Source organism: Cyanistes caeruleus, chromosome 14, assembly GCF_971803275.1.
Source record: "Cyanistes caeruleus chromosome 14, bCyaCae1.hap1.1, whole genome shotgun sequence".
NCBI classification, from domain to species: domain Eukaryota; kingdom Metazoa; phylum Chordata; class Aves; order Passeriformes; family Paridae; genus Cyanistes; species Cyanistes caeruleus.
The window spans coordinates 13,953,511-13,977,653 of record NC_141714.1 but is presented as its reverse complement, the minus strand read 5'-3'; the positions used below and the strand labels follow the sequence as shown (position 1 = coordinate 13,977,653).

The window sequence follows — 24,143 nt, the reverse complement described above, 5'->3', positions numbered from 1 at the left end:
AATTAATATTGAAACAGCAATTGAAAAATAGTCTTCTAGCTATGGTTAGTAATAAATTTTATTTAGAAGCTTCCTCTTTTCTGAGTCAATTCAGATAAAGTATTTTAAAAGAAAAACAAATTTGCCATTTCTGTTTCTGCATATGTCTCCCTCTTGTAACCATCTTTGGAGAAGAACAATAAGGAATGTGACTTAGCACTCTTGTATTACAGAGGCAAAGGACAAAGAAAGATTTTCAGTGTTGACTCACCAGTTAAGATAAATGTAATTGTTACCACCACCCAAGCCTGACGGGGATGTTCTTCCTTGACAAATGCTGATGGAACACTTGTAATAGTAAGAAAAGCTGAGTTGTGCAGAGAGGGCTGAATTTCAGGAGTTCATACACCAGAATATATAGAAGTGGAAATTACTTTAGAAATACCACTAGGCTTTACCTTTCTGATCTAAAACCTGTACTGTAGTTCTTGTCTACACTGAACAGTGATGGAAAAAACCCACCATGTGCATACATAAATAAATACAGATAGATAGATATGCCCATATATACATGTAACGTCTAATTCTGTCAGTGTATCATATCAGTTCAGAAAAGTGAAATAGAGCTCTTCTTTCCCAAATGCTGCAAACACCTAAAAGTTTGGTTGTTCTCCTTCCTCACTAAGTTCTAGCCCACCGTTCCTGAAATCCTTTTATCCACAGTTGGCTCAGTTTAAAAAAGTCATGAATACTGTTTGAGAACTATGGAAATGCAGAGCACTGCCAACTATGTAAAGTAACCCCCCGAGTTAACAGACCAAGGAATTTTCAAATGTCATGAGAGTATCATTAAGTGGGTATGAAAAACTGGATTCATGAAATCATGCCATGGACACTTCACTGAAACACCTAATTAACTGGAACCTACTTGTTCATGACTCTCCCAAGAGTATGAAGAAGCTGATGGGCTCATTGTGACAGCTGGAAAAGGGATTGGGTGGGAACTTTTTGAGGGAGGAATTTGTTTGTTTCTTAACACAGATCAAGTTTACAGTGCACCTCAAAAAAATAATTGCACCTGTGCAAAGGGGGACAGCACCCTGCAACACAAAGGCGAGAAAGAACCATCATGACAGACAAATATATTTAAGCATTATCATGCAAGGAAGAAATCGTGCAAGTACCACCCTAGGGACTTAAGTTTCTTACTTTCCTTTTCAATGTTGCTGAATGCAAGCTATTGGTGTTTGGCTGAATTATTGAAGAGGAATCAGAGAGTGACAGTATCCTTCAGCAATGACAAGACATTCAGCTGAATTAGATTCAAGAGCCAGTCCTAACTTCCCAGGCTGAAAAAGTAATGAGCACAGCTCTGCCTTTCAATGGTCTTTTTATTTCAGGAAAATTAGATTAAATACTGCATTTCTAGTGATCACGACTTAAAAAAAATCCAACCCAACAATCTTAAGAAGAACATCCCATATTTGCAACTGAGTTGCACACGTTTCAAATTTAGGTTTTTTTTTTGGCTGACCTTGATGAAAACTTCCTCATTCAGCTTAGCAGAAATTGTACTGAATTACTATGTTACTATGCTCAACCTCCCCATAACAAGCAAGCAACAAAATAAAAAAGCAGCGTAGTTTGCTGCATCAGAAATAAGACCTCAAAAAAGGTGCTCAGAACTTCATTTTCTTTTTCTAACTCTGCACAAATTGTAGATTTGTACATTACAAACACTAGGTGTTGGCCCTGCAAAATTGACAAGAGTATGACTAAACATTTGTGGCACCTTTTATAAAGAGTTCAGAAATTAACCTAGAGACCTTTTAGAAAATGCCAGGAACAGAAAAACATGAACCTACCAACAGACACCAGGGAAATGAGAACAAGCATTTTGATTAGCTAAAAGTTGGAGAAATTATGTCTATTTCTGAAATCCCAAAATAAAATATATTAAATAAAACAATGTTTTCTTTGCTGTGCAAATATGCAATTAATCCCTTGGCCCAAATCTACAGCTTTTACCAAATCTAAACTTGACAAGAAGTCATTTTGTTTTGATCATGACTACATGACTTAACTCAAACCACATGACAGAAACAACACCATGGAATAGAAATCTTGGTAGGAAAGCATCCATTTTTACTGCACTCTTAGCATATTGTGGAGTTTTGTTAAACTGAAAAATTGTCCTAAAAAACTACAGCAATGTTTGAGGTACTTCAAATTTACTTCAGCAAGTATTTTCAGTGATCTCTGATATATGTACTGGACCATACATAAAAGCAAGCTGTCTCTACCATATCACAAAAAGAATTCGAAATCGCTTGTGAAGGAGTCAACAGGGGCTGTTAGGAAGAGATTCTTCCCCCTGAGGTGGTTGGGCAGTGGAACAGACGTCCAGTGCAGTGGTCATGGTACCAAGCCTCAGAGCTGGAGAAGCCTTCTGACAATGCTCTCAGGCACACGGGATTCTTGGGGTGAAGGGCCAGGAGCTGGACTTTGATGATCCTTGTAGATCCCTTCCAACTCATATATTCTATAATTCTGTGAACTACAAATCAAGTGTAAACTGAAGAGAAATGCAAAAGTAGCATAAAATTTAAGCACCTTGCCTCAAACTTCATTAATTTTGTCTTACTCGTAAGAATTAATTCAAAGGGACGGGATGGACATAGTCAGAATTATAAACAGAGGAAGCAGCATTTTAGCTCTTTCTTACATGATTCCTGTTTGGAGTTAACCCAACCTAGAAAGAACAGGTACTGCTGAGCACAAGTATGAAGTACAGGCCTTCTGCAGGGAAGGATATGGAGTATTTCTATTGCATTAGGCATTTAATCATTATTTCATAAGACAGAAAAAAAAAGAAAATAATTATACAGTAAACACACATTTAAAAGCAGATGTTCTAATAATTACATAAAGTACCCTTTTCCCACCAGTTTTCCCTTTCTAATACTACAGCTAGCATTATTGCTATTCAAAAGAGGACTGCTGACCCTACTAAGGCAACATTTACACTTCAGTTGACAACATTACATAAAATAAGAGCAGACATGTAACTCCTAAAGCTTATTTGTGGGCAGTTCCTTATAAACTGAGATGATTTATTTGGATCTATGACCAAAGGAATACACTAGTTCTCCTAATCCACATTTTGATAGGAGGCCATTTGGTACTACCTACTCTGCAGATATAAATGACTCATTAATGCTCTGTGAAGGGAAAAAAAAAGTTGTGATTGCAGCTAAATCAAAGACACATCAAGGATGTGATGCATCTTATCATCTTAACTTACACCAATTCAGTTTGTAATTGAATATTTAGAATACTACTCTGACAGACTAAACAAAATGTTCCTTTAACCAAAATTCTCATCCAGAAGAAATCTCTGAGAAACCTGAAAAAAAAAGGGATATTCTGTTTCTAAAGACCTCGATATACTGGATGGACCCTCACATGCTATGCCATCCAACAAGAGGCAGGATGGACTCACCTGTTAGGGCAGAAGCTTTCTGATAAACTGAAACAATCACTTCAGAAACTATGAAAAAAAAAAAAGCCTGAAGCAGAGAAAGACACTTCACTCAGTAAGCATCAAACAGTACCTTTACAGAAAGCAGCAAGAGGAGCTTGAAGGCGTCTTGTGACTTTTTATTTTCACTCCGGTTGCTGTGCTTTTGGAAAACAATCAGCAATTGTTTTTAAGGCTAATTAAGTCTGCCTGAAGCATGGTGTTGGACTACGTGATCTGAAGGAGGTCCAATGCAAACTAATTCTTTGATGCTAAGATTCCTTTATTCATATAATGGCAACACTGCTCATTTCCAAGGTGAAGAAGCTGGAAAGTCATCATCAAGAAGAGAAGAGAAGAGAAAAAGCCTAGCACTCTGCTTCTGAAAATGAAAACGGCAAATCCCTATGCCCCAGCAACTTCATCACTCCCTTTCTAAAGGGAGATCTAACTATGGACAAGACCTGAGCGAGGAAGGTTTTCTGGTGTGATGGATTATTTTGTTTTAGGGAGTGAGGTTTTTGTTTGTATTTTAAATCAGGACAACCTAGAAATCAAAAAAGGGAGAGACTTGGCAAAGAGGTGGAAACTAGTATTTGATCTTACAAAAAAAGGAAAAGCATCGTGTCAGAGGGGGCAATAGCACGTGGTCTTAGCTTGAAATTGTCAGACTTAGTTTTGACTTTGTGTTATTTGGTGGAGGTGTCTGTGAGCCCATTAAAGGAGTGCATACTTCTTGTGCATGTCCTCACTAAACATAAGAGTCTAAACCTCTGGCTTTAACCTAAGGCTGATATTTGATGCCCCTGTTACAGCATCCAATTAAAATAGAACTTGAGTCAGCTAATGAGAACAGATCTTGATGAGGGTCTCTCTCCAGATGGAATGAATGCAGAAATGGCTCTTAAATTCTGACTAACAAACAAGCACCTTGGCCTATGCTGGGATTTGTAAAACACTTTAGTTCTACTGTACAATGATTTCCTAATGAAATTCTAGAAGAGGCCTACAACAAATGACGTAAAGCCTAGGTTTTATTTTGACATGGTGAATCAATCTGCTTTCTAGCAAGCCATGTCAAAAATAACCCATGAAAGAAAATGAAATACAATAGCTACCTTTACAAGTCAAAGATACTTAGCTGAAGTACTTATTTAAATATAGAACATATATATTTGAATCAAAATTGCCAGCTAATGAAGAGCTTTTCTTATTATGGCCAGTCTCATGAATAAATTGGTCACCTCAGAAGAATGAAACTACATCTCAGGAGATGTTATATTGCTTAGCTCTGCACTTCCAAATACATTTCCTAACTCTGAAATATATCTAATGTAATACTACATATCATGGCAGCAGACAGCCTGGATCTGTAAAAGTGGTCATGGTATTCCTATTTCTAGATGAATTATCTGTGATACCATGAATATATCATATAAAATATTGCTTTTCAACAAAAAGGGACAGTTCACAGGAAACTAAAAACACCCCACATTAACAGATGGTGAAGCATTTTAAAAATACCAGTATTATTACTCAAACTTATTATTGCTCAAAGCTTAAGCCTTTCATTTACAATTTATAAAATAGCCATTTATAATAAAATTACAAATGAAGTTCATATATTTAAAAGTATATCGTTGTCCATCCATGAAAATATGGCCCTTTATTGTCTAGCAGATTCCATAATGCAAATGGGGACAGCATTCTCAGGGATGTGTAGCATTACAGCCATTTGGGCTTTTTAATTTTTTTTTCACATCATGAGATAGACAAATCAATATATCAAACTAATTCCCAATGTGGCAACACCTGGGAACTTCTTCCAAATTTATAAATCGCTTTTATTCATCTTTTCAAGCCCTACTTTCATAACTGAACTTAGATGCTGCCCTCATTCCCAATGGCATCTACTCTTGATTCAAACAGTAAAAAAGTGCAAGTGATAGAAACAATTTGTTTTACTTCTATTATTCACAGATTTACAGTAGAATTTTAAGTGTTCAACAAAATAACATTTCAGTTACAAACTGTAAAGTGGCTAGGAAAGGCAAAACCAGCAGATGTTTACAATGGAATAATTTGCATTGGAAAAGGCTTCCAGAAAAAGCAAAGAACAGAAAGCCAGAACTTACCTAATTTACATCTGTTGACAGTATGAATTTACTTTCTTACTAGTTCATCAGCATATAAAATGTCATTGGTATCCCTTCTTCCATCTTAACCCTTTTTCTTGTAATTCTTTCCAAATAGTGATTTTAGGTTAGGTTTAGATTTAGCAGTTCGATTTTATTTTTTTAAAATATATTTTATTGAAATCATTCAAATGAAATTCACTGAAGAAGCTTTATGGATTGCTTCTATTAAAGCTTGCTAAACATTGGATTATTTTAGAAGGCAAACAGATCCAGAAAATGTCAACAGTGACAGGATTGATATACGGAAAACATGTGACATTGAAGAAGAAAAGACATATTCCAAAGGCAGCTAAATTACTCTATATTTGAAGATGACCTTGAAATTCCCACTAACCCATTTTTCCATTAAGAAGCAATAAAAGCAATAATTTTATCAGTGGCACTAGCCAAATTTGTGAAATATACCTTCCAGTTCTACACACAATAGTTCAATTATAACATCTGGCAAGCAAAAGATATATCTTATTAACAAAGGATCTCTCCTATACAAAAAAAAGACTACTTGACAGGCTCTTCCATTTCAATAAACAAACACACCAAGCATAAGAAATCAGATGAACCTGGAATGCTGCATATTCCCAAGCACTCAGAACTACTGATATGCATAATGGAAGTGCTCAAATGACCAGCATTTTAATATGCCTCCTATTCTTACTTCCCATTTATGGCAACACATGCTAATCACTGCAACATATTTTAAGACGAAAACAAAAAAAGTAAAACAATATCAGATGTATCTCAGTAAACCCAAATAATTTAGATTCACATCTATCAGAAGACGCAATATAGCTTTTGCTTCAATTTTACTGTTTTGCTAGCTAGTGAAGTAAACGCCTCCTGTGAAATATAATTTCCAAGTGATTTAATGACAATTAGAAAAGCAAACAGCTATGAAAAAATAACATTTTCAAATGAACTGATTAAAAAAAGCATCTCAAACCACAAGCATACTGCATGAGTGAGCAGTTCCTTATTCACAGTTGCACTATAAAGCAAAATGGAAGGATGCAAGTTGCAATCATCAGGTATCCTCTACAAAAGTAATTTCCTTATTTCACCACCTTTCTTCGTTGAGGCAAGTTTCTTTCATTGTTCTTTTGTTCAGACACCGAACACCTTCTTAAACAGCGTGCTAACGCAGCCTTCGCAATCTCTCCTAGGAGCTTTAAATTACTAAATGACGCCAGGAGAATTTCCGGGCTCCGTACCCCACTGCCCAGGCCGATTCACCTGCCCTGCCTCAACAGCCCGCGGGCTCCGAGCACGCTCCCGCAGGCTGTGCGGGGACGCTGCAATGGGTCCCCGCCAAGGCCCCGCGTCCCCTCGCACAGCATGCGGCTACTGCGGGGCAGCCGGCAGCAACCAAGGGCAGCGGGGAGGGACGCGCCGCACCAGGCGGCCGCCGCTCCCGGTACGCGCAGGGCGGCAGGGGCAGCCCGGGCAGCACTCCCCGGCAGCGGCGGGAGCGCCCCGCGCTGTCCCCGCTAGCGGAGCGCGGTCGGACGGCGGCCCCAGGCCCCGCCGCGGCTGCCGCCGGGCCCGGACCGCGGCCGACGAGCGGCAGGGGGCGCCCCGCAGCCCCGCTCCCCCCCGCGCGGACCCCGGGGGAGGGGAGTGCTCCGCCGGGCTCCGCCGCTCCCCCGCTCCGAGCCGCCCTCGGCACCCCCGCCCCCGGCCGGGGCCTCACCCGCTGCTGTCGCTACGGACACTCTCCGCGGCTCCCTGCGGGATCTGGCGGCGAAGAGGTGAGGGACGGCGGGGCTCGGCGCGGCCGCGGCACGGGCCCCACTCCGGCCGCTCCCGCCGCATGGAGGGGGAAGGGCCGGCCGGAGCAAGGGGAGATGAGGGGGCGTGGAGGAGCAGAGCCAGGACGGGACGGGATGGGGAGGGATGGGGGAAGTGCGGGCGCGGAGTTCAGCGCCGACGGGAGCGCGGGGGCCGCTGCCGCCGCCTCATCGCCGCCCGCGCCGCACCGGGGCCGCGCCGCCGCCCGGCCGCCGTCGCCCGGCAACGCGCGCGCCCCCGCTGCCGCAGGCGCGCAGCTCCGCGCGGCGCCCCGCGCGCTCCCGACGCCAGCGCACGCGCAGCCTGCACGCGGCGGCGCGCGCCGGCCTTCCCTCCCCCTCCTGAAGCCAGGGGGCGCTGCAGGCGGGGAACGGGAACGGGAACGGGGAACGGGAACGGGGAACGGGAACGGGAACGGGAACGGGAATGGGAATGGGAACGGGGAACGGGAACGGGAACGGGAATGGGGAACGGGAACGGGAATGGGAACGGGAATGGGAACGGGAATGGGAACGGGGAACGGGAATGGGAACGGGGAACGGGAGCGGGGAACGGGGAACGGGAATGGGAATGGAAACGGGGAACGGGAATGGGAACGGGAACGGGGAACGGGAGCGGGGAACAGGGAACGGGAATGGGAACGGGGAACGGGAACGGGGAACGGGAACGGGAACGGGGAACGGGAGCGGGGAACGGGGAACGGGAATGGGAATGGAAACGGGAACGGGAATGGGAACGGGAACAGGAACGGGAACGGGGAACGGGAATGGGAACGGGGAACAAGAATGGGAACAGGGAATGGGAACGGGGAACGGGAACGGGAATGGAAACGGGAACGGGAACGGAAACGGGAATGGAAACAGGAATGGGAACGGGGAATGGGAACGGGGAACGGGAATGGGAACGGGAATGGGGAACCGGGAACGGGGAACGGGAATGGGAACAGGGAACGGGAATGGGAACGGGGGACGGGAATGGGAACGGGGAACAGGGACCGGGAATGGGAATGGGAATGGGAATGGGAATGGGAATGGGAATGGGAATGGGAATGGGAATGGGGACGGGGATGGGGAAAGGAACGGGAACAGGGAACGGGGACAGGGAATTGGGATGGGGGACGGGAACAGGGAATGGGGATGAGGAATGGCAAATGGGGACAGGAACAGGAAACGTAGGGAACGAGGACAGGGAATGGGGAACTGGGATGTGGAACGGGGACGGGAACGGGGACAGGAAAGGACGGGGAATGGAAAACGGGGAAAGGGGATGGGGGACGGGGAAAGGAACAAGAACAGGGAACGTGAACGGGGAATGGGGACAGGGAATGGGAATGGGATGGGGATGTGGAATGGAGAACAGGAACAGGAACGGGGATGTGGAACGGGGACCAGGAATGGGGATGTGGACGGGGAACGGGGAATGGGCTCACCGCTGGGGAATACCGAATCGCAGGAGCGAGATGTATGGTCGGGCTCCAGAAGAGAATGGGAAACGGGAGACAATTTCCCCTGGCGTTGTTCCCTACAGACATCCGACCCCCTTGCTGAAACAGGAGGAGGAGGCTTGGAGAGGGCAGATGGGTGCCAGGCTGTTTATGAAAATATTGTGTTTTCCCAGTTTTGCAGGTCACGGGGTTGGAGGATGAAATAGAGGACATGACCAAATGCAGGTATATTTAGGCATACCTTCGGGATGGGCCAAGATTAACATAAGCAGGAACTTAAACCTTTAGCTAGGTAGGATCCTCCAGCACAGGATTAATAAAATTTGCAAATACTTTAGGCTTTGTTTAAAACACTGATATTTAAGGACTAGATGTTTTGAAGATCTTGAGGCTAGCATGTAGCTGTTTCCTATCAGTTTCTGTGCTGCTGTACCTTCAGCTTCCCAAAGCATTCTGAAACCAATACCAGCTTCCCCTTAGCAAATGAAATAGTAAGTGCAATCGGAGTGACCTACTCATAAGAAAAAATATGGCAAATTTAAAGAGTATATTTTGAAAGCTTAAAACCCCAGTGGGATACAGAAAGAATCTATTTCCATTTAAATAACTCAGTAACTTAAAACAAATTTCATTGGGATGCACCACTTTGACTCATCCATTTTCTGATATTTAGGTTTTACAGTATTACTGCATGTTCCACTTATGATGGTGACTTGTACCTAAACCAGCAGTATATTAACCCAAGTTCAGTTCTGTTGTGTGTTTTACTGGAGGCTTTTCTCCACTATTCTTTATCTCTAATATTTCTTTAAATGCTGTTTATTTCATAAAACATGTTGCAGTTTTTTAAAAATGCAGTTAGAATATGAATAATTAATAGTTCAGTTATAAGGGCCCTACATTACATCACTACATCTGGGCTTGTTTGATTAATTGCTGTAGCAGGGATGATTATCTAGGGAGAAAAAAACCCACATTCTTCCAGTTGGAATTGTTCTGAACTAGATTTGTTTCATAGTGCTGAAGTATGTGGACTGATGTTAGACTGTTAAATGAAAGCAGCTGGGGATTTTTGCACAAAAATTCAGTCCTATGCTCAATGAAGTAAGGGAGTATTTTAGCCTTGGTTTCATTCTGCATAATACCATGACTTATTTTGAAATCTCTTTGCCTGTTAGCTTTCAGTTTAAAAATGATTGAACATCAACAGCAAAGTTGAATTTTTCAGGATCAGCTGCAAAATTTTTTCAGTCTCAGTTTAGTCCTAAGTCCCTTCACTTTCGTGGAAAAATCCAGTCTGTATGCTGGGGAAAACCAATCATTATTTGGATCCCACATATCAAAGTTAGCACCAGAATAAATAATACATATCAGTGTGGCAATTTCAGATCATATAAAGAACTGTCAGACCCACTTTTTCTAGGAGAAAAATTGAAACACAGACATTAAAACACTTGACCAAAGCCAATAAGCACAAGTTGAATGCTACCAATTTGTATGTGCTGTAACTGCAAACTTTTTGACCATTTTGAAGTGCTTTGAAATGTGGAGATGTAATATTTTCTCTCCTTTTATAAAACATGGAGAGAAAAATAACTGCTAAGGCTTGTGGGTGTGTTTACTTCCTAAGAACTTCCAACTAGTTTATAACAGTTTGTGAAGTGGTTCTCTTAGTGTCATTCAAAGCAGAGTAAAGGAACAAGTTGAACTTACATTCTCATTTTCTGCCCTCGACCTTTTAGCTTAGCCTGTAAAATCAGGAATCAAAAATAGGATAAACAGTGCAAAAGTAGGCTGGGATTCACATCACTCCTGTTTGAGGGAATTTTCCCTTCTCTCCCTCTTGTCCTCACCCTGCTCTCACTCCCTCACTGTCTTAGCAACAAGATTCACTGGCTGACTGTAGCTAACTTGTCTTCTACCCCCTCAAACCAATTAGTTCATCTATTTAAATCATACATTGAAGAAGCCTTCCCCCTTTGAGCACACAGCTCATTTAGGGCTCAATCCTACAGTCTTCAATTTTTAAGGCAGTGAGAGTTTGCAATTGACTCAAATTATGTGAGGATAAGACCTTTTATGTCCTAATTTATTTACAAAAGCTGTAGCGTGTTGAAAAGGGTGCTGGTGCTAACACTGTTTACCTTCACCTTTTCTTTATTTGAAGAACACAACAGTATAGGGAGAAGTCCTTAAATAATGGAGAAAATAACTAAAACATCTTCTATTCACAAAACATCTTCTGTTCACAACTGCTGCTTATTCATTACCTGTTCCAGAAAATTGCAAACATTTGATTTGGTGAGCAATTACAACATTCAGTAGAAAACTCAGAGCATGCATGAGAAAACAGCATTGTAGTAGTAATGACTACAGCGAGCCTTTTTGTCTAAGCTTTTAATCAAAATCGTGAGCAAATCCACAGTCTTTTAGCGCATATTTTAACAGAATGCTAAACATTGCACAGATCTCAGAAGGAAGCCTTCTGCTCTTTTTGCACTCCTCACAACCTTTGGCATAATGAGGTGTGACAAATTGATTTAAAATGTAGTTGCAGGAAGAAGGGCAGGCGAGCTTTGCTCTGCCTTGTGGGTGTTGTAGTCGTTTTGCAGCCTCTCTGCCTGGGCAGCAATAGGAACCTGGACTCGAAGTCCCAGAGCTCCCGCTAGAGTCTGCCGCACAGGCTCAGAGCCCATATGCGAGGAGGGGGTGACTACATTGTGTCTATTGTATGGTTTTTTTGGTTTGGTTTGGTTTCGGTTTTTTTTTTTTGCCCCCCCCCCCCGGCATTTTGCTCGTTTCACGGGAGGTGTTAATCGGGAGTAAAAATCATGGCAGATGAGCAAGAAATAATGTGCAAACTCGAGAGCATCAAGGAGATCAGGTATGTTTGCTTTGTGCCCCGTCGCTTACATGCAGCAGCTTTTTCCTCGGGGGAGCGGAGGAGTTGCATCGATCTGAAAGTAGCTATTGTGCTACTCAGGGAAAGAAAACTACCGCTGGGTTTACGATGAGAGCTCAGAACACATTTTTCTAAGCAGGGAGGGAGCATCTGCTGCTGGGAATCGCCGCTGGAATGCGTAGTGGAGGGCGGTAATGGTCGTGCATTTCCAGAGCAGCAGCCCTGAGTGATAGCACGGGAAGGCGGAGTGCGCGGGTGGGAAGGACTGAGCAGCCCCAGCGTAGGGGGAGTGGTGTCGGGCCGCGGGTGTCGTACGGTTTTGTTTGTTTGTTTGTTTTGTTTTTAAGTCCTCTGAATTAGTATTTCATATTCATGAAGCTCTGAATGCATTATTTTGCCCCACTCACTCCCAGGCAGGAGTCGGGCTGAGACGGAAGGGGGGATGGCAAGGAAAGGGGCCAATGAAATCCGGGGCCAGAGATGCCCTCGGGCAGGACAGGGCTGGGCAGCGCTGCAGGCACCGGCAGAACCCCATGGGGGTGCAGGATGGCCATCCATCCATCCATCCATCCATCCATCCATCATCCATCCATCCATCCATCCATCCATCATCCATCCATCCATCCATCCATCCCCCATCCATCCATCCATCCATCCTCCATCCATCCATCCATCCATCCATCCATCCCCCATCCATCCATCCATCCATCCATCCTCCATCCATCCATCCCCCATCCATCATCCATCCATCCTCCATCCATCCATCCATCCCTCCATCCATCCTCCATCCATCCCCCATCCATCCATCCATCCATCCATCCCTCCATCCATCCTCCATCCATCCTCCATCCATCCTCCATCCATCCCCCATCCATCCATCCATCATCCATCCATCCATCCATCCATCATCCATCCATCCATCCATCCCCCATCCCCCATCCATCCATCCATCCATCCATCATCCATCCATCCATCCATCCATCCATCCATCATCCATCCATCCATCCATCCATCCATCATCCATCCATCCATCATCCATCCATCCATCCATCCATCCATCCATCCCCCATCCATCCATCCATCCATCCATCCATCCATCCATCCATCCCCGCGGCGTTAGGGCCCTCCGGGGAGCGGGGAGCGGTGGATGCTCACGAGAAGGGAGCAGCTGAGCCTTAGATGCTTCTGTGCCCTGCCCTCCCCTTCGGCCAGGGAGCGACCGAGAGATCTCCCTGCCTGCTGCTTCTGGCACGGCCCAGGATGCCTGGGGATGGGGACACACCGGACCGGGGCTTTTTCTGCTGTCCTCTCCTGCCACAAGGCCGGAGCTGCCTCGGGCTGCGCTTCATGCAGTGCAAACCAGCAGGAATTTGTATATAGCGTCCTTCATGGGGTGAGTTGCAGGATGCTTTGGAAGAGAGGGCTCATAAAGAGCCAGGCAGGGTAGAGCACGTGCCCCCATCGGGAGCGTTTTTCATAACTTTAGGTAGGGCATTTCCACTCTTGGCTTAGGACACCGATTTTCAGGATTAAGCCTGAGCTGTCTGTTTAGCTGGAAGTGCAGCTGAAAGCTAAAACACGTTAGAGAGGACACTGATTTTGATGCTGGGAGGTGGAAGGCATGCTGACTGGGAAAGGCCAGAGCAATGAAAAGTTGGGACATGCCAACCAAAGAGGGGCTGTCAGAGAGAAAGAGAGGAGAGGGCTGGCGAGGAATCACAGTTCCCAGGTGATCACAGGGACTTCTGGCTGGTTACAGCATGTCTAAGAAGCACACTTTATCCGTTGAGCAAGTGGATTATGCACACGTAGCAGAGTATGGGCCTCAGCCTTCTTCAGACAATACCACAAAGGTGAACAAAGATCAAGCAAAAAGATTTGTCTGTCTAATATCCCCAAATTATTTGTGGTAAGAGATGTAACAGTGTAAGAACAATGATTTTCTACTCAACTAGTACACAGGCTCTGTTTTAGAAAACAGCTCTAAGTGTAGCCTACTGCAGTGTGTGGTCCTATTACTGTAACACTTAAATTATTTTTTTCAGTGAGAGTGGTATCCTGTATTTGGAAATTTAAAGTGCATTCCGTTTTCTGATCACATATTCAAAGGTGATTGATAAACTGCACTTGATGGATTTTTTTCTGTTATTTTGTGGCATAAGGTAGAGCAAAGATGATGTTTAGATTTAGTGTACAATGCCATATCAAAAAAGTTGCTTGAATGTATTTTAAATTAAAAAAACAGTGTCAAAAAGCCAGTCCTAGTTGCAACATTGATGTCCATTTTGAGTCACCTTAAACAAAATCTGATCAAATAAACCTATTTACTCATTCCCAAATCTTTTTAAAGAAGCTTGCATTCTATGAAGAATTTCCTTCAAAATAAACATGAGATTTCCTTATGTTTACAGATTCACCTTTGATAGATTTAGCAGACTTTATTTTCATCTGCACTCTTAAAATTTATTTTCATTACATGCACTCTACAGACAGAGAGGAAAGAAGTCTTTGTGAACAAAATCAAAGAACTTGCCCATTTGTGTAGTTGATCTCTATCATGTATTAAAGACAGCTTAGCTGGGTTTTGAAGGGATGTGGGAATCTCATTTTGAATCTGGAATCTGATATCTATATCCATATCTTTGTCTATAGATAAATACATATAATTCGTAGGCAAGGGAATACTGCTTTCAGTAAATCCATTGTATGCTCACAGTCCAAACATACACACACATGCTTATTTATGTGCATTAAATACTTCCACAGAAATAACCCAGTCATAAAATTAAGTCAATACTTAAAGACTCAATGTTATGACAGGGAGGAGATAAAAGAATGAGAGTGAATTTACTTATGAGAGATGCAGACACACATCATAAATACAAGAGAGGAAATGGGAATTTTTTAATTGTTCTGTTTTAAATCTCATTCATTCATATTATCCCTGCCCAGACCACCTGCTTCTGAATACACATTGTAGAAGTTATTTATGATACTGTTTTTATCTTTTGCAGCTTTATAAACTCCTGAAGTGAGAAAGGGAGGAACCCAGGTCATGTTATTAGCTATAGCACTTGGAATATGCAACCATAATCAATTGTCCAAGTGCTTTCTGCCATGCTCTGTTAAAAACTGATAATATTTTATTGATTTCATTATTCAGTACAAGAATTCTCTTACCACTGAAAAGCTCAGCAAAAGAGCTGGCATTAGAATTCAGTATTCTTCTTGTACCTCACCTTCTCTCAGACACATATAGTCTCATTCTTGTCTATTGCTGCTATTGCCTTTTTTCATCTATCTAATCCCATATAAACTGACACCTCACAAAAGTCTGTTTCAGTGACTTACTGTTGTCTCTCAATCTTTCTAATTATCACTGGGATTCAGGAATAAGACCTTGCAAATGGAAAAAATAAAGGCACGACTGAAAGCAGAATTTGAAGCCCTGGAGTCTGAGGAGAGGCACCTGAAAGAATATAAACAGGAAATGGACTTGCTGCTGCAGGAGAAGATGGCCCACGTGGAGGAGCTGCGGCTGATCCACGCTGACATTAATGTGGTATGTGACAGCCCAGCTCAGCCAGTCTGACCAACACACAGCTGGGTATGAATCATTCCACAGCTTGTGGAATTCTGCATGAGTGAACCGTCACTAATGTCACTAAAGTCCATAATGTGGACTGTACAGCACCATCCTAGGATCCTGCAGAGAGTGCAAAGTAAATTTACCTCAGGATAATTGTTTTTTCCCTTTGTTGGGCAGGATATGTTGTCATAATAAGCTGTTGCACTGAGAGGATGGATAACCAAGCCTGTTGTGGCTATGACTTTACCAGTAGGCACAGTGATACCACTCCAGCTGTCCCACAGAAAACAGTTCTTCCTGTTAGACTTTTGTAATTTAGCACCCAGAAACAGAAACTTTGGCAGCTAGGTGGGACTAAGAGGTTTTGAGAAAATAAATAGTGTTGGTAAGTTCATAGTAAGAGCTGACCTTCATCACAGAGTGGAATCACCAAACATCAAGAAGCACCAGCCTGAAAGGAACTAATACACACAAGAGAAAAAACAATTTATAAACAGGGAAGATTAGCCAATTAGAGGGGCTAAATAGGGAATATATTTTAGCTCTGAAGGCATCTCTGTGTTGCACTGGAAGAAAAAGCTCCAACAAGTAAAACAGTACAAGCTATGTACTTGCATACGTATGTGCAGACTGCATTTATTTATGACTTCAAATGTCTGCTCTCCTGTCCAGCTACAAAACCTCAGCCTGTTTCATCCTCCTCTCTTTTTCCAGTCGGATTGTCTTTTTCTCTGCTGCTTTTCCCACTTGCTGCAGTAAGAGAAGCAGAAACCTTTCCTTAGCTTGTTTGTTAACTTCTGCTAGTCAGTGTTCAGGTATCTTAGAAACATAGAAAATTAGTTTATGCTACTTTAAGCTCTTTTTTAATGTCACTTGAGAGTTTTCCATAGCTCCTCACTTGCTGACTTTATTTGTAGCCTGTCTCTCAGCTCTTGTTCAGAAGGTCCTGTAGGTTGAGTGCACCTTTTTAAAAGGAAAATGTGTCTCATGTGTCACTTTCTGTTACTTTTTATTTGCCCATTTTTCTTCCTCCCAATACCTTAATTCTTTCCTTTACTATTTCATTGTCTGAAATCTCTTCCAACTTGAGTGAGAAAAATCTCTTCTTTCTGATGCAATTTGTTGCTCAGTCAGAGAGGAACAGTTCTTTAAAGACATGTCCAACCTCCTGTTTCAGATGGAGAACACCATCAAGCAGTCTGAGAATGATCTTAACAAGCTCTTGGAATCTACTCGCCGGCTGCACGAGGAGTACAAGCCCCTAAAGGAGCACGTAGATGCCTTGAGAATGACTCTGGGTTTGCAGAGGCTGCCAGACCTATGTGAAGAGGAAGAGAAACTGTCCCTTGAGTAAGTCTCCAAAGCAAACATTATCTGTCTTTATGCTTTCTTTCAATTCTACTGGTCATTTTCTCACTTGAATTTTGTTGGTAAGTGGAAGAAAAAACAAACCCAAGAGGTAAGCATGAAAACTAAAAGTTAACAGAAATGGGATGTGGAGGACATGTATTTGGTAACATTCAGTCTGAATTTGTTCCAAGGTAAATCTAGGTTATTCCAAGCAGCAAACTCTACATACCATGTGCAATCTTTTTCCCTGAAAATTACTTCTTTAGCAAGCAATAGCAGGAGGTAATACATGAGAGGGATACAAACCAAGTATTCTTCAATTGGGTTGTGCTGCAGAGTTTTACTTTTTGCTGCCTGCACATGGCAGTGGCTTTTAGCCAAATAACTGTGACTGTCAGCAAGTTTCCCTGAGATGTGGAATAGATTTGGATAATAAATCACAGTCTCATTTTTGTGTATAAGCTAGGCAGGGGAGAGTGACAGAATTAGCTACAATTCAAAGAACAGTGTCCTTTGTTTAACAGATCACTTTTAAATGCAAGGGATGTTTTAATATATATTTTCTCTTATTGCCCAGCACAATTGACATAGTTTTCAAAGGCACACAGTTTTCAAGATTTCCTTTGTATTTCTATAGAAATGCTGCTTTACATTCCAAACACCTTGGCACAACAAAGAATGTATTAATCTGTTTATTAATCTGCTTTTCAGAAAAGTTATTAATTTTATCAGAATAAAATAGAAAAGCTGTTTGACAGAGGTGCATCTGAAGCTATTGTCTATTTTTTTTCTATACATGTTGTCTACTATTTATGAACTAGTCAATATGAACTAGTGTAGGCAATTTGGCAGAAATTGGTTACATTTTTTTTGTTTGTCATTCTTTTGTCTAGCTACTTTGAAAAGCAGAAAGCAGAATGGCAGACAGAACCACAGGAACCTCCCATCCCAGAGTCTCTGGCTGCAGCTGCAGCAGCAGCCCAACAGCTGCAAGTGGCCAGGAAGCAAGATACCAGACAGACAGCAACTTTCAGACAGCAGCCACCTCCAATGAAGGTCAGGAGATGGAATGTGCTGGGTTTTCTCTTTTGTTACTGGAATTCATTATGTTTAGGAAGTGATCAATATTTATGAAAAGGAAAATTACGTGTCCCGATTCTGATTTTCCTTGCAGTGGTTCAAAACAAGAGCAAGCAGTAGACTTGTAATAGTAGCACCAGTCATCAAGGGTTAAGGGTGAGAATCTTTTAGGGCTTAGGAGTCACCCTCAGCAGAGATGAAGGCAATTCCCACTCTTGTGTTTAACATGGGAGCCAGAAAAAGATATTAGCAAAAGAAAAAGTAGTGGCTCTTAGTTAACGTCATATGGAGTCATATTAAAAGCAATGCACATATTTTATGAGGGAAATTACCAATGGTATAAATTACCAGGAAAGGTAATTGCTTCTGCAATTGGGATCTTCAAGACTAATGTGGTTTAATGTAATATAACCACAGGCAGTTAAGTGACAGTTTTACTCAGCTCCTTATATAGTGAGAAGAGTTAAGTAGTTGTATAGGGATATTTATCCCACCAGGTTCCAAAGAGTCACTAAGAAAGCAAACTGATGTAGGTACACTCCAAAGTAATATACTTAATATCTGTAGTTAGGCAATTGAGAAGCCCTTCTGCAAGTAATAAGCTTCAGTCAAATATAAATTAAAGGGCTTAGTCTGGAGCAAAAGGGCAGAGTTCTGCACCTTGTGTTAAATATGTGGAATTCATCCAATCACCTGCTCCTGCCTTCAATTCTGTAACATTGCAATTGGCCATCACTGTAACTTCTCTGACTCAGTGAGCTATTAGGCAGGTAAACACCTTTAAAACATCACTGTAACATTTAACACAAAATAGAATTTAAAGTTACTGATCCATGTATGAACCACATGTCTGCAGAAATGTAGTTTTAATTCAATGAGGTGCTCCTGTTTTTCAGTTGGCCTGACATTAAAATCCACGTACCTAGACTGTGTAGAATGTAGCACCAGTTTGCATTTGGAGGCAAGGAGCCTTGTTTTTGTCTGTACTGTAACTTAAGGTGTGATACTCAATAACCCTTGTACCAAGGCCACTTTGATGTTTGTAACAAGATGCTGCAATTGCATTTCAGGCTTGTTTGTCTTGTCACCAACAAATCCATCGGAATGCACCCATATGTCCCCTCTGCAAAGCAAAGAGCCGATCTCGGAATCCCAAAAAGCCCAAGAGGAAACAGGATGAATGAAATGCAGAAGATTGATAAGCTGTGTGACCTGTCCCAGTATTCTTCCAGTAGAATGGCAAATTTGCCCAGACTTTACTGAATTGCAGACTCAAGTATGACCGTCTCATTGTTTTCTATTTAAATGCAATGTAAGCACAATGTTCCTGCTCTAAGTTCCTTCCAGTCTTTAGGATTTGGTTTTAGGAAAGTAAATATTACTGGTGCTACAGTTTAACATTTCAGTTGTTCCATCTTTTGTACTCCTAAACAAACTGGAATTCTTTGTGCAAGTCTCCTAAATGTCAGGCTGCTTCTATTGACCAAATGTGATTACCACAAATACTTTTATGTTCTTTTCTTAAAAAGCAGATGTTACTAAAAGATTATCCTGATAACAGGAGACTATTTGAAGTGCTGAAATAGCAGACTGTCTGTTTCACTGAAGAACAATTTGTTTCCCAATCTCGTAAGGCTGGGTAGGTTTGGGTATCCAATGGAACTCTTTTTAAAAAGGAAATGTTCAGGGAAAACGAGATTTGTTATACAGAAAATGAGTGCATTAAGGACACGCATAGGTTTTGATTTACTGAAGTTGATTTTAGCATTCCCTCAAACTTGACTTAAAACTCGGAATGGTGCTGGCTGCGTATGAATTTCTAAAAATCATGTAATTTGCCATGCTTTAACATCTTTACAGATTATTATTTTCAGTAGTCAAAAGACTGATTGGCTTAAGAACAAGGCTGAAATGAACTGTATTAGTGCTCCTTCTAGACTCTGTGGCTGACCAACAGACTGTGGTTCTCTAGAAAACATGCATGATACATCCCAGATCTCTTTGTGCATAGACTGCACATCAGCCATTCTGCATGTCTTCTGTTCCTGGTTTCTACAGCCAAAATCTGGCAGGCATATCCTCCCCTGGAGCATAGGAAAGTTCAAGAACATGCATGAGGAACAGTGTCAGCTGAAAATTATGTATTTCACCAGAACCAATGAGTTTTGGTGTCATTGTCCTCCCTCAACCAAAATGTTCTAATTTTTTTCTCTTTTAATAGGTCATTTTCAAATAAGCTTTACTTCAGGCTAGTTTGTATTCTTATTCCTTGTGTGCCAAAAGAACCCTGACTAAAGCATCTGGAATAGATCACTCCCTGTATGTCTTCCCTTTGTTTCATGTAATGTAACAACAGTTCTTGCAATGGGGAGGATGGCAGTGATCCACTTACAGGACTGGCACTTGACATTTACTCACCTCTAATCCCAGTTTTGTGACCACCTTTGTTGCCTAAATTGATCTCAAGTGTTAAATATTCTTTTCAGTAACTCTGGGATGCAGGAATTGCTTGTTCACATTCTTATCTCTTTAGCCCAGGTTTCTCTCTATTATTATGTTAGAGTGGTTATATTGAGAATTTGGCTTTTTAGATAGGAAGAACAGGGAAGCCCCAAGTCTCTGCTCCAAGAACTTTGCCAAATGCTGGCAACTGTTATAAATCCTCATGATGCAATTTTGCTGGCCAAATCACATATGTCACCATTAATTTCTAAGTCTGCCACAAAGTACACGAGTGGTTTACTGAATATAACCCTAAAACTTAAGCCAGGTTCAGGAGATATTCCCCCATTTTAATGTTACATTGTCAAATCATTGGTCAACAGCAGACAGAATGTGGACCACCTGCCCCTGAAATTACGTGAAGAGCAGATAGTGCTAGCTGAATTACAGGGATTTGGTCTCTGAGATAGCAATAATGGAAGATAATCTGACTCCATGCTCCAAATGGCAATAGTGTGTTATACGTGTTTTGTAGCACAAATACTGGATTCTGCCATTCTAAATGTCAGAGCAGTCACATGCTGTGTGCCCTGTTCAGAGCAATTCCTCTGGAGCTGAAGGGAAAATGCACAGTTAAAAGACAGTATGTGGACTTCCCTGAAGTGCATACATGAGAGCAGCATACTTTGATGGTAGCTGTACATAAATTTAAGAAGTAGTGACAATGGAGTGGGTGAATGGTCTGCAATGAAGTAGTGTGAATAGAAGGATTGATTTGTAGAGACTTCAACTTACAGTTCTGAAATAGGTGGGGTTAGTCATAGTTGTTCTCACTTGACTGTTACTTTGCCAGGTTCTTTCTTTCTTGGGAGATCCCTGAACTGAAGAATACTTAAGGATGCACCATTTATTAATTTAGGTACAACAGTTTTGTATTTTTACTTTTTTAAACTAGTCTCATATGCTTTTGTGTTTTACAAGGTTAGGGGTTTTTTTTAAAAAAAAAAAAAGTTAATATGACATACTTTGTTTGCATCAATTGTACTAGTATTTATGAATTTTCACTTTCTTTACAAAGTTCTGCCATATGAATAGCATGCATTGCTGAGAGTGAGTGTAACTGGAGATAAGTCAGCAGGGTGCCCCAGCTGCCAAAAGGGCCAACCACAACCTGGGGTACATCAAGCACAGCATTGCCAGCTGATTGTCTCACTCTGCACTGCACTGCACAAGGTGAGGCCTTGAGCCCTGGGAGCAGTTTGGGATGCCTCAATGCAAGAAGGACACCAGACTATTACAGCGTTCTAGAGGAGGTGTGTGACCAAGATTGCAAAAGACAAGGACAAGACCTCTGAGGAGCAGCTGAGGACACTTGGCTTGTTCACTTTGGAGAAAAGAGAGCTGAGGGGTGTCCTCATCACAGCCTGCAATTTGCTCGAAGGGGAAGCAGAGGAGGAGGTGCTGATCACCCTCTGTGACCAGCAACAGGATATGAGGAACTAGAATGAAGCTGCACTGAGAGAAGTTCAGGTGGGACACCAGGAAAAGGTTCTTCTCAGAGAGAGTTGTTGGTCACTGGTCCGGTGACCCAGGGAAGTGGCCAAAGCACCAAGTCTGTCAGGGTTTGAGGAGCACCCAGATGATGCTCTTAGCCACACTGTTTAATGCTAGGTAGTCCTGTGAGGAGCAGGGAGTTGGACTTGATAATCTTTATGGGTCCCTTCATACTTGAGATATTCTATGATTCTAGCCATTTCAAGGAGATAAAATATGTATTGTGTACTAGGGGACCATGGGGGTAGGGGCAGGGAAGGAAGCAGTGTCTTTTATAGGGAAAGAGTATTCTTTTCTTTCATGGAATAATCACAGAAGTTTAACTGAAGAACTCTTCTCGTGACAGCCCCAGGCTCTTTTCTCCCAGGCAACTCTCAAGAGACTGGAGGAATAATTATGAAATATTGATTTCTTAGTGTTCAGACAGAAGAGGCAGCTGTCTGGTACAGTTCTTAACAAAAGTCTACTGCAGTTTTGCTCCATGGAGCAACAATGACTTCTTCCTTTGTATCTAAAGTCTTCATGGATACTTCATCACTTAATTTTATTCTTAACTGGGTCAAATTCTCTTAATAGCCACAATGAGGCTCTCCTCAAAGCTTAGGAGACTTTAATATTACTGAAGTCTGGTTTAACCCTGTCTTTGTCATTGTTTTTAAAAGGGTATCCAAGGTAACTGAATTCTCTTGGTATAGATGGTTTCCAGGGTCTTTTCCTGGTTCATCAGTTGCCCCAAAAGATAGTCCTGTTGTTCTGAAACCAAACAGAAAAAAGCCCCAAATAAAATTCCAAGCCTTTTGCCCTGTCATCAACCCTAAGCTCGTAAGTAAAAGGATGCAAATACTGTACTGTATCTAAATGCTTTGCTATAGAAATTTTCATACCCAAGCTAGGGTGGATCATTTGTCCAAACTTTAGTGCCAAGGATACCATTAACTATAGAGAAAATGTAAGGCAAATTTAAATACTTGCATTTCCTGAATTCAACCTTAGCTTTACAAACAGGACCCTGACTGAACCTGATAGTGGCTTCAATTTACATAATCTAAATTTGAAAGAATGGACATTGATGTGTTATTTTAATTAGCATACTATTCAAGAAATTAAGACTTCACTAGTACTTTAAATAAATTAAAAGTGCTTTATTCATTTATTTTACAGTTTTCTAATTCCTCCAGCATACGTTTTCATTTTAGTATTTAGGTATTCTAGCAATATCTGGTGTTTTCACTGGCTTCTGTGTTTTAAGTATTTTACTCCTGTGCCTCATAGGAGTAGTAACAGTGTGAGATCTGTTTAATTTGTCTGTACAGTCCTTTTTAATAAATGTTTGTTTCATGTCATGCTTTCCTCCTGCAGAGTATTTTCACATCTGTTATTTGCTTATGCAAACTAAGAAGCCCAGGTGGTAAAACTCAGCTCTCTGATTATACAGGATACACTTAGCCACAATTCTATTATACCTTTATAGAAACCTTATGGAAATAAATATGGAAAAAGAAAGATTAATGAGCTTTAGAAAACAGAAAGGAAAAGAAGATAGCACAACAGGTTTTAACCTAGCCAGACTTCTCAGTTTTACCTTCTAAAGTTATATTTGAAAGCAGCAAGAAACACAATTCCTTCTCCAACTTAAAGTACAGGATAGCTGTTTTCTTAGGAGCCCTGCTTTGCCATTAGGAGATTAAATCTACCAGTGCTTGCTAGAAGTTGCTTCTCTCAGACCTGGAGATGAGAGTTTATGGGAGCACTCCCTAAAAGTTTATGGAGTTTAATGGAGATGTTTGAGAGTTTATGGGAGCACTCCCTAATCCAAGTCTGTCAGGAAAGCCCACATATGCTATATACTGCAAGCAAAGGAGGTAACCTACTGCATGTAGGTTATGAAATTAAATGTCATTTTATTTCATAATGAAAATTATATGAAATGACATTTCATAATGATGACAACATTATAATGAAAACAGTTCTGAAAAATTAAATTAAAATGGAAATAGTAATGAAAACAGTTGTGAGAAACAGCATAACCCATTGGCATAGCTGGATTCAGAATGTCCATCCCAGACCTCACAGAGCCTGGAACATGAGACTGGTTAAATATAAGAGGCTTTTTTTTTTTACATAGGTATTCAAACACACATAAACCACAAAATCAAACAAGTACCAATCTTCCGTTGTGCCATAACTAATCCAAGACAAAAGAAATAATTTTGATATCTGTTAATTTTGTTTAGCAATATGAGTTGTTCAGCCTTTGAAACAACCTGCCCTAATTTCTGTTCATCTTGCTGCTTTTTTTC

The 24,143-nt window shown here is 41.7% G+C and overlaps 2 protein-coding genes across 4 annotated transcripts in view; one reads left to right on the top strand and one right to left on the bottom strand.

Moving 5' to 3' along the window:
* The window catches only part of ZC3H12B (zinc finger CCCH-type containing 12B), a 30,410-nt gene extending 22,897 nt beyond the window's left edge, over window positions 1-7,513 (bottom strand). The window contains exon 1 of the mRNA XM_086850842.1: window positions 7,385-7,513. The gene's annotated coding sequence lies outside the window, so the exon portion shown is untranslated. The remainder of the gene's footprint in view (window positions 1-7,384) is intronic.
* On the top strand, window positions 7,300-23,186 carry ZC4H2 (zinc finger C4H2-type containing). Of its 3 annotated transcripts, XM_086850846.1 has the most exons (6): window positions 7,300-7,442; window positions 9,100-9,151; window positions 15,219-15,390; window positions 16,595-16,767; window positions 17,661-17,823; window positions 18,918-23,186. In XM_086850846.1, exons 2-6 carry the CDS (start codon window positions 9,138-9,140, stop codon window positions 19,029-19,031), a joined length of 636 nt encoding a protein of 211 aa, XP_086706972.1. In that variant the 5' UTR covers window positions 7,300-7,442; window positions 9,100-9,137; the 3' UTR covers window positions 19,032-23,186. The 3 variants fall into 3 exon arrangements, with proteins under 3 accessions (XP_086706972.1, XP_086706971.1, XP_086706973.1); XM_086850845.1 differs by lacking the exons at window positions 7,300-7,442; window positions 9,100-9,151 and adding an exon at window positions 11,535-11,810; XM_086850847.1 differs by lacking the exons at window positions 7,300-7,442; window positions 9,100-9,151 and adding an exon at window positions 13,879-13,937.
* Window positions 23,187-24,143: the final 957 nt, after the last annotated feature.

Coding starts and splice junctions, on each gene's coding strand:
- ZC4H2 (XM_086850845.1), top strand. CDS start 11,758: ATGGCAGATGAGCAAGAAATAATGTGCAAACTCGAGAGCATCAAGGAG. Junction 11,811..15,218: donor GAGAGCATCAAGGAGATCAG/GTATGTTTGCTT, acceptor ACTGGGATTCAG/GAATAAGACCTTGCAAATGG. Junction 16,768..17,660: donor GAAGAGAAACTGTCCCTTGA/GTAAGTCTCCAA, acceptor TCTTTTGTCTAG/CTACTTTGAAAAGCAGAAAG.